Raw genomic sequence first — 20718 nt, forward strand, 5'->3', positions numbered from 1 at the left:
GAAGGAAATTTATTCACCCAGAGAGTGGCTGAAATCTGGAACACTGCCTGAGAAAGTGATTGAGGTAGAGACTCTAGTATATTTAGTTGTATCCAGATGAGCACATGAATCACTAAGGTATAGTCGGCTAAGGACCAAGTAGTGGTGAATGGGATGAGTATAGATATGTATAGCTACGCATAATCAAAAGGCCTGTTTCTGTGTATTGTGACTCTCATCAGACAGCACTGAGGCACATATGAAATGCATTCACAGTGCAGGAGGATGGTTATAATGTCACAAATGCATCTTGCATTATAAGTGAGGGGGTCAGAGCTCAGAGTGAACCAAATGTAGACAGTGAGAAGCCAGCAAGATCAGTAGAATGTGGTCATGCAGATGTTTGTTCTTAAAGTGTCACAACTTTGAACAGCTTTTACCTTGGCTCCTTCTGCAATGGCCTCCACTGACCAGCCATAGTTAGGGACAAATTTCAGCGCCGCTGAAAAGAGCTGCTGCCGCAGCTGATCCTCAGATTCGAAGCCCTCTCCCTTCTCTGCACTCTGATCTGAATAACTGCTGTGGAAAGGGGAATTCAACTGTAAGAAATGCACCCAATGCCTGCGCCATGTACGTCTAACCTAACAGCAAATTCACATGAGTGAGCACTACCACTCCCAGTTGTCATTGCGCTGATACTCGTTAGTAAAAGCCACAGCAAATCGCTGTTGTGGCCCTTCCTAAACACAAACTCTGCGCTGTGACGCACATGCAAACTGCTGGCGAAAACCCTCATAGATGTACACACGCACCCAAATGCAGGAGCCCCACACAAGTCGGAATATTGCCGTTGCTGCGTTGGTTGATAGGCTTCTGGATTCTGCACAGGACACCCTGGTCACACATCCACCAGCTCTTTAATTCAAAAGAAAGTCTAGAGTCGTTAGGAAGGGCGGAAGGCACATTTTTAAATTATTGCCCCACCCACTCCCGGGAGTTCACCGTCTCAGCATCTACCCTGCCAAATGCCCTCAGAAGTGTTCATATTTCAACATGATCATCTCGTTCCAGTAAGTACAGGTCCAAACTGGACTAACTCTCTATATACATCCCTCTTCATCTCAGGGACCAATGCTGTAATCCTCCGTGCCACCTCCTATGCAGACCCACCTCTCCTTAAACACGGAGACTAAAACTGTGCTCAGTACTCCGGGTGCTGTCCTTCCAGTACCTTGTAAAGTTGAATCAAAATCTCACTATTTCTACACTGCATACCCATTGCAATAAAGGCAATCAATGCCTCTGCCTTTTTTTTTAATTCCTGGATGTCCTGTGCATTTCTTTTTGTGTGTTTCGTGCGTTAGAAACCCCAAGAACACTTTATCATCTTACTTTGGAAAGAATGAGAGAGCAAATTATTTACACAAAGTGTATAATCTGACAATTTCCCCACATTATACTCCATCTGCTAAACCTCCCGCATCCACTTCACCACTCCATATCCCGCCATCCACTGCCCTCACAGTAGGTGTGACACCTCCCCCACAACACCCCACAACCATCCAGGGAACTAAAAAGCCCTTGCAGGTGAGGCAAAGGTTCAACCACACCTTTTCCACTCATGCCCACTGCAATCTGGCTACAGCATTAACAACTGAGGCCTCAACACTGATCCCTCTGACTAGTTGAGCCAAACGAGACCTATGGTCCACCTTCCAGACAATTTTTAAGAAAAATCCCTCTGTTATAAAACCACAATTACTCTGCTTTTTTCTTTCATAATTTTCCTGCTATAGTGTCTTTAATAACTTCCCTATAACATAATCAGCCTATAAATTCCCACACTAATGAAAATCAAAAGAACTGCAGACCTGTAATGGTAACTCTTTCTCTTCCCACAATAAAACCCTTCTGGTTTATGAATTGAATTCACTGTCACTTCCCTTCCAGAATGGCTAACTTAAAGGCACCACTCAGCTCTCCAGTCTTATTCGTTCCCAGTGGTTCCTATTTCCCTTGTCTTTGCAGATTCCTGTTCTCTGTTCCTTCCTTGAATTTGCAGTTTTTCAACTTCTGGGACCCTGACAGTTTACAGGGAATTTTAGTAGATTACAAATAACAAATCCACTAACTCTGCAGTTTTTGGTTAACAATTTCTGATGTTTCATTTTCAATGTTAGATACCTCTCATACCTACTAAATTGTTCAAGTTGGCCTGTGAGTGGGACTCATGATCCTCAAACGTCAACTACCTGCAGAACCTTTGCAATCAGGCCTGGGATATTTTTACTCAGCCAGTCTGGGTTAAGGGACGGTGCAGTGAAAGGGGAAATTAAATAGTAAGTGCAGGCAGGAGCCACCCTAAGAAAAACCTAGGCCCAGTGGAATGGGGCACACAACACTTTTTCATCACAACACACATAAAAGTTGCTGGTGAACGCAGCAGGCCAGGCAGCATCTCTAGGAAGAGGTGCAGTCGACGTTTCAGGCCCTTCGTCAGGACTGAAACGTCGACTGCACCTCTTCCTAGAGATGCTGCCTGGCCTGCTGCGTTCACCAGCAACTTTTATGTGTGTTGTTTGAATTTCCAGCATCTACAGAATTCCTGTTGTTTACTTTTTCATCACACTGGTTTTCACTCCACAACTAGCACACTGACACTCATTACATGTGAGGTTGCCAGTAAACAGATACCTGAAGGTGATATTGACATTGGCTAGTACAGTGGAGCCCAGAGAGACCCCAACTCACCCATAAAATGCAGGAGGCTGTTCCACCACTTGTGCCTTCTACACCATTTAATTAGATCACTGCCCTAAGTTTCACATTCCTGCACTTACCCTACATCCCTTGAATCTTTTAACATGCAGACATCCATCCACCCATTCTTATTATACACATAACCTCAGCATTCACAGCCCTCTCAAGAAGAGAATTCTAAAAGATTTGCTGACCTCTGGGTGAAGAAAGTTCTCATCTCTGTCCAAAATTAGTAGCATTTTGTTTAGTTCCATACTCACCAGCCAGGGAAAGATACATTGGCATGGCCGTGTACCAGAGGAATTTTGTACAGTCTGAAGATTTCACCTCATTTTTTTTCAAGCTCCAAGTTTAGACACAGTCCAATCTGGAGAATCTTTACTACTTTTCCACCATTGCCAGTATATCTCTATTTGGGTCAAGAGACTAGACCTATACACATTCCAGATGCAGTCTCACCAGAGTTGTGTTCAAGTGCAGTATCAGATCTTCACTCCTGCATTCTTGGTGTACTGTTTGCCCTTTTAATTGTTTGCTGTACTTACATATTAAAGTTAATGATTCATGTCTAAGGATATTTGGGTCCTCAACACCTTGCAATTGCTAACCATTTAAATAAGAAGACAATCACCCATTTTTCCATATTATTTTATATTTGCCAGACCTTGCCAATTCACTTGAACAATCTACCTGCCCCGTTCTACATCCTCTTGATGGTGCACATTGGCACCCAGCTTTGTGTCATTAAAAAAAAGTCTATTTTACTCCTCCAGTGACCTCAGTTGTGAACGAAAAGCCCTGGCAATATACTCCGTAGCATTCACAGCCTCCAAGCCTGAAAATGAGGCATTTATTCCTATTCTGTCCATCAACCAAAACACAGAAAATCTGCAGATACTGGAAATCCAAAACAACACACACAAAATGCTGGAGGAACTCAGCAGGTCAGGCAGCATCCATGGAAATGAACAAATAGTTGATGCTTCAGGTCAGGAATCCTGCTTCAGAATAAAAGGGGGGGCGGTGAGAAGGGGGATAGTTAGAAGGTGATAGGTTAAGCCAGGTGGGTAGGAAAGGCAAAGGGCTGGAGAAGAAGGAATCTGATGGGAGAGGAAAGTGAACCATAGGAGAAAGGAGAGGAGGAGGAGGAGGAGCACCAGGAGGAGGTGACAAGCAGGTGAGAAGAGGCAAGAAGCCAGAGTGAAAACAGAAGAAGAGGAAATTTTTTTTTAAACAAAAGGAGAACTCTGTTTTCATTCCTCAGGGTGCAGACTACCCAGACGGAATATAAGGTGTTGCTCCTCCACCCTGAGGGTGTCCTCATCATGCCACAACAGGAGGCCATGGGTCAACATGTCCGAACAGGAACAAGAATGGGAATGGGATTTTAAAAGTTTGGCCATTAGGAAGTTCCACTTTTGGCGGATGGAGCAGCGGTACTTGACAAATTAGTCCCCTAATTCATGACAGGTCTCACCAATGCAGAGGAGGCAACATTGGGAGCACTGGACATAATGGATGGCCCCAGAAGAATCATAGGTAAAGTCTTGCCGCACTGAATGGTGGTGAGGAAGGAGGTGAACGGGCAGGTACAGCACTTTGACCACTTGCAGGGATAAGTGCTGGCAGAAAGATTTGTGGCGAGAGACAAACGGACAAAGGATTCACAGAGGGACTGATCCTTGCAGAAAGCAGAGAGTGGGAGAGAAAAGACGTGTTTGGTAATAGGATCTCTTTGCAGATGGTGGAAGTTACGGAAAATGTGTTGGATGTAAAGGCTCATGGGGTGTAGGTAAGGACGAAAGGGACTCTATCACTATTAAGGGGTCAGGAAGATGAGGTGAGCGCAGATATTTGAGAAATGGAGGAGAAGCGAATGAGGCAGCATCGATGGTGGAGGAAGGGAAACTCCATTCTTTGAAGGGGGACATCTCTGACGTCCTGGAAAGGAGGGCCTCATCCTGGGAACAGGTGCAGTAGAAACAAAGGAACTGAGAAAAGGGAATAGCACTTTTACGGGAGACAGGGTGGGAAGAGGTATAGTCAAAATAGCCGAGGAAATCAGTAGGATATTAAAACCATAGTACCCAAACAGCCCAAACACCCAAGCATGACCAGACTGGGTTTACTCTCTGAGATTAGTCATCTGATGCTCCCAGTTTCACTGTCAGCCGTTCCTTCAATCAACTGTATCAGGTATATAAATAATACTTAAAATGTTGACACAATCATTCAGCCTAGTAATTACACAGTTTCATAACTTTTCTGTTACATTTGTAGAGATCCCACATGGAAAAAAGCTCTTCAGCTCACTGTCCATGGCGATCATAAAATATCCAAATGCACCCCAATCAACTTCCCCAGAATTTACACTCACTTACATACTGCAGGCAATTCAAAGCTGCTGATCAACCTATTAGTACAACTTTGCAAATACCCAGGGACAAACCTTCAAGGTCATAATAGCATGCACACTTGATACAGAGAAAGCACAAGGTCAGGATTGAATTCATGTCTCTGGAGCTGTAAGTAAGCATACTTCAATGGTTATGGTTCTTTTAACTCTGTAAACAGTCAGCAGATGCATACTTTTTCTAGGTTAACATAATTTAAAGACTCCCATTCAATTATCTGCTGTAACAAAAGACAATCCGTTTTTCTTCATATTTCCATACAGATCTGAATGAATAGTTCAGCAATCGACAGCTCAGGAAGAGTTAGCATCTATAGAAAAAAGTACTGCCAACGTTTCGGGCTGAAACCCTTTGGCAGGCCTATAGATGCTGCCTGGCCTGCTGAGTTCCTCCAGCATTTTGTGTGTTTTGCTCGGATTTCCAGCATCTGCAGATTTTCTCTTGTTTATATTCTGAGGTTTCAGCTTTTTGAAAGAACAATGCAGTCAGTTGTATTTCCTGAACTTTCTACATTTTCCTGACAACGAATCATTTATGTGAACATTCATTTTTGGCAGCAATAACTTGCACCACTCTTTATAGACGGTTTCACAAATCACAAATGCCTGAACAATCAACTCCAATTAACCATTGTTTTCTGACAGAAATTTTACAATCCACACTTGACAAAAAAAACTTACTAACTTTTCCCTGGCCTCCTTCACAAGATGCAGCTGTTAAAACCCCAGAACCTATATTCCTGCTATAGCAAATAACATGACTTTACTGTGTGGAACTGCAGCAGTTGAGCTTACCTGGAGTGGAAGTCTTGATGCTCACTGTCTGTCTGGGTGTTGTGGGAGTGTTCCCCACTAACCATTCTTAATTGTACTGATGTATGCAGAAGACCCCTGTGCAGTCTGTTCTGGAAACAGAATCCAGCTGGCAGGAGAGAGAAAGGTCATCAATCCTCTCCAGTCAATAAGGAACACAGAAAACGCACCATTCACATCAAGCACAGCACAGGTACATCAGAGGTCAATTCTTCAGACTCCTCGGATAAGGTTCCGCACAGAAAGAAACTCCCCAAACATCACTGGGACAATCACTGTAGCTTGGCATCAAGCCAGAGGTCCAAACACCCAATCCCACCAGACAGTTAGGGGGTCCACTCTCGCCCTCACCCCAATACTCACCTCTCGAACATACCCAGGTACCTTCCACACCGTCCACTACCGCCTCCCGCACACACCTGACCCAGACCCCCATATCGCCGAGCTCCAACCCCCCCCCGACCTTTGAACACCGTCGTACCCGCGAACTCGAACCCTCGCCCGCCTTCAGCAGGGCGATGCGGCGCCGACCAACCGCCAGCGATCACTCGGTACAGCAGCCGCTGAGCGGACCTCCACCGAAGCGCCATTGCGGTCACGCCTCCCCCCTGCTCGCTGACGTCATCAGCGCGCTCCCGTCCGCTCGCTGACGTCAACTCCGCACTCCCGTCCGCGTGCGCACGGCCTGGGTTCGTTTGCGTCGGACCGTCCCCGACCGGTCGAGGAGAAGGCCCGGGCCCGAGCCTGCGAGTGAGTGGGATAGTTTCTGGAGAACGGTGCTGAGAAGTGTCTGGAAGTGGGGGTCGGGGTTTGGGAATGGTGGAGACGTGGAGTCTAGAGGTGAGGGTGGGCTCACTGAGTGAGGTGGTGTTTGAGGAGAGTTCGCTGCCAGTCGTATCACACGGTGATGGGCGTTCAGAGTAAATTCTTTGTCAAAAGACACATTTCTCACCATAAGATTCATTTACTTTCGAGAATTCACAATAAATTTAAAGAAACACAATAGAATCAGTGAAAACCGCACAAGGTGGACTTCCAGTGTGCAAAAGACAACAACCTGCAAATGCAAAAGCATTTCAGTGTTGGGGTAAGTCAAGTTATCATCTCTTGTTCAGGTGCCTGATGGTGGACTGGAAACAACTATTCCTGAACCTGGAGGTGTGGGTGCTGAGGCTCCTTTACCTTCTTGATGGCAGCGTGAGAAAAGAGCATGTCCTGGGTGTTGGGGGTCCCTGTTGATGGATTCTGCTTTCCCGAGACAGCACTCTGTGTAGCTGTTCTCAATAGTGGAGAGCACTTATGATGGTTTGTCTCTCTCTTAAAGAATGGCATGACACTTGCAATTTTCCAGTCCTCCAGAACTATTCCAGAATGTGGTGACTCTTGAAAGATCACTACTAATGCTACCATAAACTCTCCCGTTACTTTTTTCAGAACCCTGGGGTGTAGTCCATCTGTCCCAGGTGACTTGGGCCTTTCAGCTTGCCAATCACCTTCTCCTTAGTAATAGCAACACTCACTGCTGCCTCCTGACACTCAAATTTCTTGAATACTTCTAATGTCTTCCACAATAAAGACTGGCACAAATTACTTATTATGTTCATTGCCCATTTCTTTGTCCCCCTTTGGTCTTCAGTGATCCAATATCCACTCTTGCTTCTCGTTTACTCTATATAAATGAGAAGTCTTTTGGTATCCCCTTTTATTTTATTGGATAACTTGCCTTCATATGTCATGTTTTAGCTTGTCAACTATGACAAATGTACAAAGATACCAAAATGATTTTGGTCAGAGGAATGAGACACTTGAAAGTGCAAAAGCAGAGTTTGATACACGACATCATGGGCTGTTAGAGGCTATATACAGGGTGTTTGGATGATTGTGAAATCGGAAATGAAAGTAAGGAAATCGCTGCAAGGCTGATCCCACTTCTATATAAAACTGGTATTGACGACTGCCATAATAGTATTATGTTCTCTTTGGGACATTGAAGATGTTGAGACTTAAAAGGAGGTACAGAAGGGGTTTACAACGTTGCTGAGGGTGAAGTTTAGCTGTGTGTATCTGACTGGAAGAAGTTGGAGCTATTCTTATTGCAGAGAAAATTTCTCCATCTCGCCCCAACCACCTGTGTTCTACCTTCCCTCCACCTTGCCACCTCTACAGCTTCCTCCCACCGTTCCCTGGACCCAGCTCTTTTCTCCCAATCAGCACAATCTTTAAGCCACCTTCAGTATTCTACCCTCCTGTGGTGAATAATCTTGTAAATTCTACTCCCAGGCAGCATTCTAATGTTTCCCATCTGTTCCAAAGCAGGTTTGCAATGGATCTGTTTGATATCAAACCAGGAGACAATGTGGTAGTGATCTGGGACAACGTGACCACAGCTGAATCTAACTCCAAGCTGGTGCAGGATATTCGGACAGTTACTGGCTCTTCAACACACGTGGCAATGGAGAACATTGAGAGGTTGCAGATATGTAGGTATTGAGAACAATGATTGTTTGCGGTTTACCTTACCATACCTTTGAGTATGCAGAGAGGCTCTCGGGGAGACTTTTCGTGGCCTGAGCATAACTTTTCTTTGGACAGCATGGTAACGTAGCAGTTAGCACAATGCTTTACAGCGCAAGTGTTCACAGATAGGAGTTTTATTCCTGCTGTTTTCTGTAAGGAATTTGTATATTCTCCCTGTAACCACATGGGATTCCCCCTACATTCCAAAGATGTATAGTTAGTGAGTTTTGGGTATGCTATGTTGGCACCAGAAACATGGTGACACTTGAAGGCTGCCTCCTGGCACAGCCATGGAATGTGTTGGTGGTTGACGGAAATGATGCATTTTACTGTATATGTTGATGTTTAGATGTATGTGTAACAAATAAAGCTAATTTTTATCTTTGACCCATACTGGTTCTAAGAAGAGCAATCCCATCAGTCCAATCCCTCCCTTTCCCTGTTCCCCTCTAACCCTGCTACTTTATTCCCTCAAACTTATCAATCAACACCAGCTTAATTCATTTGTCCACTCTTCAGAAGAAGTAATAATTGTGACGGTACCTAAGTTACTGGAGAAGTATGGTGGGCATGAAAGTCTTTATTCATCAAGACAAACAAGCCCGTGGTATTACAGGAAAGATTCCAGGGTGGATAAAGCAGTGGCTGATTGGCAGGAGGCAAAGAGTGGGAATAAAGGGAGCCTTTTCTGACTGGCTGCTGGTGACTAGTGGTGTTCCACACCGGTCTATACTGGTACCGATTTTTTTTGCATTAAATGTCAATGATTTGGATGATGGAATTGATGGCTTTGTTGCAAAATTTGAAGATTAGATTAGATTATGAGGACACTCAGTCCTCGTTTATTGTCATTTGGAAATGCATGCATTAAAAAATGATACAATGTTCCTCCAGAAATATATCACAGAAACGCAGGAGAAACCAAGACTAAAACTGACAAAGCCCAAATAATTATAACATATAGTTACAACAGTGCAAAGCAATACTGTAATTTGATAAAGAGCAGACCATGGACATGGTAAAAAAAAGTCTCATGATATGAAGATAGGTGGAGGAGCAGGTAGTTTTGAGGAAGTAGAGAGGCTACAGAAGGTCTTAGATTAGGAGAATGGCCAAAGAAATGGCAGATGGAATTTAGCGCAGGGAATTGTATGGTTATGCATTTGCTAGAAGAAATGAAAGTGTACTCTATTTTCTAAATGGAGAGAAAATACAAAAAATTGAGCTGCAAGGGCTTGGAAGTCCTTAGGCAAGATTCCCTAAAGGTTGATTTGCAGGTTAAGTCTGTGTAAGGAAGGCAAATGCATTTTTAGCATTCATTTCAAGAGGACCAGAATATAAAAGCAAGGTTGTAATGTTGAACCTTTATAAAGCACTGGTAAGGCCTCAATTGCAGTATTGTGCGCAGGTTTGAACCTCTTCTGTTAGAAATGACGTGCTGAAACTGGAGAGGATTCAAAGGAGATTTACAGAAATGATTCCCCGATTCAATAGCTTTTGATGTCTCTGGGCCTGTATTCACTAGCATTAATAAGAATGAGGGGTGACCTCATTAAACCTATCAAATGGTGAAAGGCCTTGATGTAGTAGATGTGGTGAGGATGTTTCTTATGATAGATACATAAGAACCAGTATGGGTCAAAGATAACTTTATTGATCTTAGCATTACAAGTGCACAGTCTAAGACCAGAGGATACAGCCTCAGAACAGAGAGACGTCAATTTAGAAAGATGAGAAGGAATTTCTTCAGCCAGAGAATGGCAAATCTGTGGAATTCTTTGTCACAGGTAGCTGTAAAGCCAAGTATTTGTGTATATTGTGATGGCTTTGTGGCTAAGTTTGCTGACGATACGAAGATAGGTGGAGGGGGCCGGTAGTGCTGAGGAAACGGAGAGTCTACAGAGAGACTTGGATAGATTAGAAGAATGGGCAAAGAAGTGGCAAATGAAATACAATGTTGGAAATTGTATGGTTATGCACTTTGGCAGAAGAAATAAACAGGCAGACTATTATTTAAATGGGGAAAGAATTCAAAGTTCTGAGATGCAACGGGACTTGGGAGTCCTCGTACAGGATACCCTTAAGGTTAACCTCCAGGTTGAGTCGGTAGTGAAGAAGGCGAATGCAATGTTGGCATTCATTTCTAGAGGAATAGAGTATAGGAGCAGGGATGTGATGTTGAGGCTCTATAAGGCGCTGGTGAGACCTCACTTGGAGTACTGTGGGCAGTTTTGGTCTCCTTATTTAAGAAAGGATGTGCTGACCTTGGAGGGGGTACAGAGAAGATTCACTAGAATGATTCTGGGAATGAGAGGGTTAACATATCAGGACATTTGTCCGCTCTTGGACTGTATTCCTCGGAGCTTAGAAGACTGAGGGGAGACCTTATAGAAACATTTCGAATATTGAAAGGCATGGACAGAGTGGATGTGGCAAAGTTGTTTCCCATGATGGGGGAGTCTAGTACGAGAGGGCATGACTTAAGGATTGAAGGGTGCCCATTCAGAACAGAAATGCGAAGAAATTTTTTTAGTCAGAGGATGGTGAATCTATGGAATTTGTTGCCACGGGCGGCAGTGGAGGCCAAGTCATTGGGTGTATTTAAGGCAGAGATTGATAGGTATCTGAGTAGCCAGGGCATCAAAGGTGATGATGAGAAGGTGGGGGAGTGGGACTAAATGGGAGAATGGATCAGCTCATGATAAAATGGCGGAGCAGACTCGATGGGCCGAACGTCCGACTTCTGCTCCTTTGTCTTATGGTCTTTAAGGCAGATGTTGATAGATTCTTGATTGGTCAAGGTATGAAGGAATACGGTGAGAAGGCAGGAGATTAGGGCTGACAGGAAATTTGGATCAGCCATAATGAAATGGTGGAGCAGACTGAATGGGCCAAAAGAAAGCTGTAGGTGGGAGCTTAACATCAAAGGATATACGTTGTATCAAGAGGGCAGACAGGGAGGCATAGGTGGTGTGGCTCTGTTGGTAAGAGATGGTATTACATCTTTAGAAACAGAGATATAGGGTCAGAGAATGTTGAATCTTCATGGGTGGAGTTAAGGAATTACAAAGGTGCAAAAAACATGATGGGAATCATATATAGACCTCCAAACAGTAGCCAAGATGTGGGGTTGAGATTGCAAAGGGAGCTGGAAAAGGCATTTAATATGGGTACTGACATAATTGTAATGGGCGACTTCAGTATGCAAGGGGATTGGTAAAATCAGGTTGGTGTCAGATCGCCAGAGAGGGAATTTGTTGAATGCCTACGAGATGGCTTTTCAAAGCAGCTTGTGCTTGACCCCGACTTGGGGAAAGCCTTTCTCAGATTGGGTGTTGTGTAATAAACCAGATCTTATTCAGGAGCTCAACATAAAGGAACCCTCAGGAGGCAGTGATCATAATATCATTGAATTCATACTGCAATTTGAGATGGAGAAGCATACTCACATGCATCAGTATCACAATGGAATAAAAAGAATTACAGAGGCACGAGAGAGGAGCTTGCCCAGGTGAATTGGAGGAGGATACTGGCAAGGATGACGTCAGAGCAGAGATGGGAGAAGTTTCTGGGAATAGTTCACAAGGCACAGGATAGATATGTCCCACAGAGGAAGTAGTTCTCAAATGGCAGGGGTAGGCAACCGTGGTTGACAAAGGAAGGTAAGGACTGCGTAACAGCCACGGAAAGGGCATATAAGGTAGCAAAAGTGAGTGGGAAGTTAAGAGCTTTTAAAATCCAGCAAAAGGCAACTAAAAAAGCGATGGAAAGGGAAAAGATGAAATATGAGGATGGACTAGCCAAAAATATAAAGCAGGATACCAAAAGTTTTTTCAGTTCTATAAAGAGTGAAATGAAGGTGAGAGTTAATATTGGACCGCTGGGAAATGATGCTGGTGAGGTAGTAATGGGGGACACAGAAATGGTGGCTGAATTGAATGGGTACTTTGCATCTGTCTTCCTGTGGAAGACTCTAGCAGTGTGCCAGAGGTCTGTGAGTGTCAGTGCAGGAGTGAGTTCCATTGCTATTACAAAGGGAAAAGTGCTTGGCAAACTCAAAGGTCTTCAGGTGGAGAAGTCACCTGGGCCAGGTGGATGACATCCCAGAGTCCTCAGAGAGGTTCAAGAGATAATGGACACATTAGTCATGATCTTTCAAGAATTATTTGATTCTGGCATGGACCTGGAGGACTGGAAGATTGCAAATGTCACTCCACTATTTAAGAAGAGAGGATGGCAAAAGAAAGGAAACTATAAGTCAGTTAGCCTAACATCAGTGATTGGGAAAGTGTTGGAGTCTATTAAGGATGAGGTTTTAAGGTACTTGGAGACTAATAATAAATTAGTCGAAGTCAGAAACAAGGAAGAGTCTGCAGGTGCTGGAAATCCAAGCAACACACACAAATTGCTGGACGAACTCAGCAACCCAGGCAGCAACTATGAAAAAAAGTATAGTCAGCGTTTTGGGCCAAAACCCTTTGGCAAGACTGGAGAAGAATAGCTGAGGAGTAGATTTGAAAGGTGAGGGAAGGGAGAGAGAAACGCTAGGCGATAGGTGAAACAGAGTGGGAGAGATGAAGCAAAGAGCTAGGAAGTTGATTGGTGAAAGAGACAGAAGCCTATGGAAGAAAGATGAAAGGGTGGGGGATAAGGGAGGTGATGGGCGGGCAGAGAGATAACATGAGAGAGGGACAAGACGATGAGAAATAGTGAAGGGAGGGGTGGAGGCATTACTGGAAGTTTGAGTTCATGCCATCAGATTGAGGCTACCCAAACGGAATATAAGATGTTCCTGCAACCTGAGTGTGGCCTTATCAGTGAAGGGGGCTGTGGGTGGACATGTTGGAATGGGAATGGCAAGTGGAATTAAAATGCTTGGCCACTGGAAGATCCTGCTTATTCTGGCTGACAGTGCGTAGGTGGTCAGTGAAGTGGTCTCCCAGTCTACATTGAGTCTCACTGATATACAAGAGGCCACCGAACACAGTATATGACCTCAGCAGACTCACAGGTGAAGTTTCACCTCACCTGGAAGGACTGTTTGGGACCCTGAATGGTAGTGAGGGAGGAGGTGTAGGGGTAAGTGTAGCACTTGTTCCGCTTACAAGGATAAGTACCAGGAGGGAGATCAGTGGGGAGGAACGAATGGACAAGGTAGTTGCGTAGAGAGCAATCACTCTGGAAAGCAGTAAGTGGGAGGGAGGGAAAGACGTGTTTGGTGGTGGGATCCAGTTCGCGGTGGCGGAAGTTTCGGAGAATTATGTGTTGGACAAGGAGGCTGGTGGGGTGGTAGGTGAGGACAAGAGGAACCCTGTCCCTGGTCGCGTGGTGGGAAGATGGGGTAAGAACAGACGTACATGAAGTGGAAGGGATATGGATGAGGGCAGCATTGATGGTGGAGGAAGGGAAGCCCCTTTCTCTGAAAAAGGAGAGCATCTCCTTTGTTCTAAAATGAAAAGCCTCATTCTGAGAGCAGATGCGGCGGAGACTTAGGAATTTAGAGAAGGGGATGGTGTTTTTACAAGTAGAAGTGTGAGATGAGGTGTAGTCCAGGTAGCTGTAAGAGTCTGTTGGTTTATAATGGACATCGGTGGATAAGCTGTCTCCAAAGATAGAGACAGTGAGATCGAGAATGGGAAGGGAAGTGTCAGAAATGGACCAGGTAAATTTGAGGGCCAGGTGTAAGTGATTCTCTTGCCCCTACCCCTCCTCCCTCACTATCATTCAGGGCCCTAAACAGTCCTTCCAGGTGAGACGACACTTCACCTGTGAGTCTTTTGTGGTCATATACTGTGTTCGGTGCTCCCGGTGTGGCCTCTAGTATATCGGTGAGACCCGATGTAGATTGGGAGACCGCTTTACCAAGCATCTACGCTCCGTCCACCAGAACAAGCAGGATCTCCCAGTGGCCACCCATTTTAATTCCACTTGCCATTCCCATTCTGATATATCCATCCATGACCTCCTCCACTGTCGGGATAAGGCCACACTTAGGTTTCAGGAACAACAACTTATATTCCGTTTGGGTAGCCTCCAACCTGCATGGCGTGAACATCGATTTCTCAGACTTCCAATAATGTCTCCACCCATCTCCCCTCCCCTTCACCATCTCCCCTCCCCTTCACCATTTCCCATCCCCTTCACCATTTCCCATCCCCTTGTCCCTTTCTCATGTTACCTCCTAGCCCGCCCATTGCCTCCCCTCTGGTGCTCCTCCCCCGCCCTCTCTTCTTTCTTCCATGGCCTTCTGTCTCTTTCACCAATCGACTTCCTAGCTCTTTACTTCATCCCTCCCCCTCCAAGGTTCACCTATCGCCTGGTGTTTCTCTCTCCCCTCTTCCCACCTTTGAAATCTACTCCAAGCTTTTTTTTCTCCAGTCCTGCCAAAGGGTTTCAGCCCGAAATGTCGACTGTACCTTTTTCCATAGATGCTGCCTCCAGCAGTTTGTGTATGTTAATCAAAGTCAGCGTGGTTTCTGTTAAGGGAAATCTAGCCTGACAAATCTGTTAGAGTTCTTCACGGAAATAACAAGCAGGGTGGACAAAGAGGTGCCAGTAGATGTCATTTACTTGCATTTTCAGAAGGCATCTCGTAAGGTCCCACACATGAAGCTGCTTAACAAGATAAAATTCTATGGCGTTAACAGGGAAGACAGTGGCATTGGTAGTGGAATGGCTGACAGCAGGCAGCGAGTGGGAATAAAACTGGCCTTTTCTGGTTGGCTGCCGATGACTAGTGGTGTTCCTTAGGGCGTCAGTATTGGGACCAGTACTTTTCACATTGTATATCAATGATTTAGATAATGGAATTGATGACTTTGTGGCAAAGTATGTACATGTGGGGTAGGTTGTGCTGAGGAAGCAATGTGATTACAGCAGGGTTTAGACAAATTGGAAGAATGGGCAAAAAGTGGCATATGGCATGCAGTGCTGGGAAATGTACAATAATGCATTTTGGTAAAAAGAACAATACTGCAGACTATAAGATCGTAAGACATAGGAGTAGAATTAGGCTATTTGGCCCTTCGAGTCTGCCCCGCCGTTCACTCATGGCTGATCCTTTGTTCTTGTCCTCAACCCCATCCCTCGGACTTCTCACTGTAAACATTGTTGCCATGTCTATTTAAGAGCCTATCAAGCTCTGCCTTAAATGCACCCACCACAGCTGCCCGTGGTAACAAAACTCACGACTGTCTGCTAAAGAAATTTCTCCGCATCTCTGTTTTAAATGAATGCACCTCTATCCTGAGGCTCTTGTCCTAGACTCCCCCACCATGGGAAACATCCTTTCGACATCTACTCTGTCTAGCCCTTGCAACTTTCAGTGAGATTACCCCCCCTGCCCCCACCCTCATACTTTTCAATTCCAGTGAGTACAGGCCCGGAGCCATTAAAAGTTCCACGTATGATAACCCTTTCTTTCCTGGAATCATCCTTGTGAACCGCCTCTGGACCCTCTCCAATGTCAGCACACCTTTTCTTAGACGAGGAGCCCGAAACTGTTCACGATACTCATGGTGAGGTCTCAACAGTGCCTTATAAAGCCTCAGCATCACATCAAAACTCTTATATTCAAAACTCTTGCAACGAATGCTAAAATTGCATTTGCTTTCCTCACCACTGACTCAACTTGCAAGTTAACCTTTAGAGTGTTCTTCACAAGGACTCCAAAGTCCCTTTGCTTCACAGATTGTTGCATCTTATCCCTGTTTAGAAAATAGTCTGCACATTTATTTCTACTACCAAAGTGCATGACCACGCATTTTCTAACATTGTATTTCATTTCCCACTTCCTTGCCCATTCTCCTTATCTAAGTCTTTCTGTATCATACCTGTTTCCTCAACACTACCTGCCCCTCCACCAGTCTTTGTATCATCCACAAACTTTGCAACAAAGCCATCCATTCCATCATCAAAATCATTGATATACAGCATAGAAAGGAACGTTGCAACACCGACCCGATCCCTGTGGAACATCACTAGTCACTGGCAGCCAACCAGATGAGGATCCTTTTATTCCTACTTGTTGCCTTCCACCAATCAGCCAATGCCCTAACCATGTTAGTAACTTTCCTGTAATACTATGGGCTCTTAACTTGGTAAGCAGCCTCATGTGTGGCACCTTGTCAAAGGCCTTCTGAAAGTCTAAGTATACAACATCCTCTGCATCCTGTGTTACTAAGTACTCCATAACCTCATCCTTAACAGTTGACTCCAGCGTCTTCCCAACCACTGAGGTCAGGCCAATTTCCTTTCTGCTGCCTTCCTCCTTTCTTACAGAGAGGAGTGACATTTGCAATTTTCCAGTCCTCTGGCACCATGCCAGAGTCCAATGATTTTTGAAAGATCATTGCTAATGCTTTAATAATCTTCAGAACACTAGGGTGCAGTTCATCTGGTCTGGATGACTTATGTACTCATAGGTCTTTCAGCTTTTTGAGCAGCTTCTCCTTTGTAATAGTAACTGCACTCACTTCTCTTCCTTCACACACTACAACATCCGGCACACTGCTAGTGTCTTCCACGGTGAAGACTGATGCAAAATACTCATTTAGTTCAACTGCCATCTATCTCCCTGTCCCCCGTTATATCTCTGGCCTCATTTTCTACAGGTCCTATATTCACTCTCACCTCTATTTTTTATATACTAGAAAAAGCATTTACTGTCCATTTTGATATTGTTTGCTAGCTTTCTTTCATATTCCATCTTTTCCCTTCTAATGATTCTTTTAGTTGCTCTCTAAGTTTTTAAAAGCTTCCCAATCCTCTATCTTCCCGCTATTTTTTGCTTTGTTGTATGCCCTCTCTTTTGTTTTTACATTAGCTTTGACTTCCTTTCTCAGCCATGGATTTTGCCATTTGAGTATTTCTTCATTTTTGATATATATCTGTCCTGCAGCTTCCTGATTTTCCCTAGAAACTCACGCCATTGCTGCTCTGCTGTTATCCCTGCCAACATCTCCTTCCAATTTACTTTGGCCAACTACTTTCCCACACCACTGTAATTTCTTTTACTCCACTGAAATACTGCTATGTCAGACTTAACTTTCTCCCTATCAGATTTCAAGTTGAATTCAATCACATTATCACCAGCTCCTAATCTCCTCCAGTTCATTACCTAACACTCTTTACCTTAAGCTTCCTAAATACCCAATCCTCTATAGCTGATCCCCTAGTAGGCTCAACAACAAGAAGCTCTAAAAAGCCATCTCGTAGGCATTCAACAAACTTACTCTCTTGAGATCCATTACCAACCTGATTTTCCCAATCAACCTGCATGTTAAAATCTCCCATGACTGTCATCACATTGCCCTTTCAACACATCTTTTCTATTTCCTGTTGTAATCTGTGGTCCACATCTCAGCTACTGTTGAGAGCCCTATTACCTAAATGGGGAGAAGGCTCAAATATCAGAGGTGCAGAGGTCCCTTTACAAGACTCCCAGAAGGTTAATTTACAGGTTGAGTCTGTGGTAAAGAAGGCAAATGCATTGTTGACATTTATTTCAGGGGGAATAGAATATAAAAGCAAGGAGATAATGCTGAGCCTTTTCTAAGACACTAGTCAGGCCGCACTTGTCAACAGTTTTGGGCCCCATATCTCAGAAAAGATGTGTTGTCATGGAGAGAGTCCACAAGAGGTTCACAAGGACGATTCTGGGAAAGGAGGGGTTAACCTATGAGGAGCATTTGGCAGCTTCGGTCCTGTACTCACTGGAATTTAGAAGAATGCTGGGGGAAGGCAAAGAAAATGGCGAGGATGGTGCATAGGGTTGAGTGGGATCTGGGATCAGCCATGATGGAATGGTGGAGCAGACTCGATGGGCTGAATGGCCTAATTCTTCTCCTATGTCTTATGGCCTTACAGCCAATATCACAAACAAGAGAAAATCTGCAGATACTGGAAATCCAAGCAACACACACAAAATGCTGAAGGAACTCAGCAGAGTACAGTTGATGTTTTGGGCCGTGACTCTTCAGCAGGACCTTTCGGCAGAAGGGAAGAGGAAAGGCATCAGAGTAAAAAGGTGGGGGCAGGGGGTAGGAAGAAGGACAACCTAGTAGGTGATAGGTGAAACCAGGTGGGAAAGTGAGAAAGTGAAAGGTCTGGAGAAGAAAGAATCTGATAGGTGAGGAGAGTGGATCATGGGAGAAAGGAAAGAAGGAGGGACACTGGGGGGGGAGATGGACAGATGAAGAGTTGAGGTAAGAGACTAGAATAGGGAATACAAGAGGGAAGGAGGAGGGGAAAAATTATCGAGAGGAGTAAAAGAAGTTCATGCCATCAGGCTGGAGGCCCACTTAGGTGGAATATGAGTTGTTGCTTCTCTACCTTGAGAATGGCCTCATTGTGGCTAAAGAGGAGGCCGTGGACCGACATGTCAGAATAGGAATGAGGATAGCAATTAAAATCAAAAGTTGTGTTTTTTGGTGGATGGAGCGGAGGTGTTTGACAAAGAGGTCCCTAATTAAAGTCAGTTCTCACTCATGTAAGGGAGGTTGCATCAGGAGCACCAGATACAAGAGACTCACAGGTGCTGTTTGGGGCCCTGAATGGAGCTAAGGGAGGAGGTAAACAGACATGTGTAACATTCCTGTTGCTTTTAAGGATATGCGCCTGAAGAGAATCAGGTTTATTATCACCAGCATGTGACGTGAAACTTGTTAACTTAGCAATAGCAGTTCAGTGCAATACATAATCTAGCAGAGAGAGAGAAAAAATAATAATAAATAAAATACAACATAATAATAACCCTAACCCTAAATCAATTACGAGTATTGAATAGATTATTAAAAAATGTGCAAAAACAGAAATACTGTATATTAAAAAAAGTGAGGTAGTATCCAAAGCTTCAAAGTCCATTTAGGAATCAGATGGCAGAGGGGAAGAAGCTGTTCCTAAATCGCTGAGTGTGTGCCTTCAGGATTCTGTATCTCCTACCTGATGGTAACAGTGAGAAAAGGGCATGCCCTGGGTGTTGGAGATCTTTAATAATTGACACTGCCTTTCTGAGACACCGCTCCCTAAAGGTGTCCTGGGTACTTTGTAGGCTAGTGCCCAAGATGCAGATGACTAGATTTACAACCTTCTGTAGCTTCTTTCGGTCCTGTGCAGTAGCTCCTCCATACCAGACAGTGATGCAGCCTGTCAGAATGCTCTCCATGGTACAACTATAGAAGTTTTTGAGTGTATTTGTTGACATGCCAAATAGCTTCAAACTCCTGATAAAGTATAGCCGTTGTCTTGCCTTCTTTATAACTACATCAATTTGTTCAGATCAGATTGGATCCTCAGAGATCTTGACACCCAGGAACTTGATGCTGCTCATTCTCTGATTCTCTGACTCTCTGAGGGTCGAATGGAAAAGGGAATCACACTGGGAGCTTAGAGTGGTGGGGGAGTGTGGGGGAAGTGGTAAAGATGTGTTAGAATGGCATCGAAGATGGCAGAAGTTGCACAGAGTTATGTGTTGCATGTGGAGGCTGATGGGGTGATAGGTGAGGACAGGAGTTTCTCTGTCCCTGTTAAAGCGGCAGGAAGACTAGTTGAGTACAGATGTCCAGGAAATGGAGAAGATACAGGGGAGGGCAGCATCAATGGTAGAGGAAGGAATACCCCATTCTTTGAAGAAAGAGGACATTTCTGGTGTCCAGAAATGAAAGCCTCATTCTGGAAACATGCTGTGGAGACAAAAGAACTGAGAAAGGCATTTTTACAGGAGATGGTAGGAAGAGATATAGTCAAGATAGCTGTGGGAATCGGTAGGTTTATAAAAAATGTTGGTAGGTAGTTTGTCTACAGAGATGGAGACAGATTGAGAAAGGGGAGAGAGGAATCAGAAATAGACCGTGAATTTAAGGGCAGGGTGAAGGTTGGAGGTAAAGTGTTCATGAAGCATCACCAATGTATTTGTCAATATTGCGCAGGAAGGGTTGGGGAGCATTACTAAGGAAGGTTTGGGACATGGACTGTTCCTTGTAGCCAGTGAAAATGCAGGCATTGCTGGGGCCAATGGCTATCCCTTGAATTTGGGGAAGGTGGGTGGAAATGGAGGAGAAATTGTTGAGAATGAGGACCATTTCTGCTAGACAAAAGAGGGTGGTGGTAGAGGGGAACTGGTTGGGTCTTTTGTGGAGGAAGAATCAGGGAGTTTCAAGGCCTTCTTGATGGGGGATAGAAGTTTTTAGGGACTGGGCATCCATGGTGAAAATGAGGCAGTCGGGGCTAGAAAATCT

At 44.5% G+C, this 20718-nt stretch overlaps 2 protein-coding genes across 5 annotated transcripts in view; one reads left to right on the top strand and one right to left on the bottom strand.

The window, feature by feature from the left end:
• The window catches only part of coq9 (coenzyme Q9 homolog (S. cerevisiae)), a 33605-nt gene extending 26999 nt beyond the window's left edge, over positions 1–6606 (bottom strand). Inside the window, exons 1-3 of one of the 2 annotated variants that reach the window (XM_072279234.1) lie at positions 6447–6606; positions 5948–6074; positions 420–555 (exon numbers count right to left, since the gene is read on the bottom strand). In XM_072279234.1, the coding sequence (XP_072135335.1) occupies positions 420–555; positions 5948–6074; positions 6447–6555 (372 nt within the window). In that variant the 5' untranslated portion in view covers positions 6556–6606. Of the gene's footprint in view, positions 1–419; positions 559–5947; positions 6075–6446 lie in introns of both variants that reach the window. The other variant, XM_072279233.1, reaches the window with a different exon arrangement.
• A 3-nt stretch (positions 6607–6609) lies between these two features.
• Positions 6610–20718, top strand: part of ciapin1 (cytokine induced apoptosis inhibitor 1) — a 46644-nt gene continuing 32535 nt past the window's right edge. The window contains exons 1-2 of one of the 3 annotated variants that reach the window (XM_072279235.1): positions 6610–6715; positions 8282–8445. In XM_072279235.1, the coding sequence (XP_072135336.1) occupies positions 8289–8445 (157 nt within the window). In that variant the 5' untranslated portion in view covers positions 6610–6715; positions 8282–8288. Of the gene's footprint in view, positions 6716–6951; positions 7053–8278; positions 8446–20718 lie in introns of those variants that run through there. The other 2 variants (XM_072279236.1, XM_072279237.1) reach the window with 2 other exon arrangements.

The sequence above is a fragment of the Mobula birostris genome, chromosome 15 (assembly GCF_030028105.1).
Source record: "Mobula birostris isolate sMobBir1 chromosome 15, sMobBir1.hap1, whole genome shotgun sequence".
NCBI lineage: Eukaryota > Metazoa > Chordata > Chondrichthyes > Myliobatiformes > Myliobatidae > Mobula > Mobula birostris.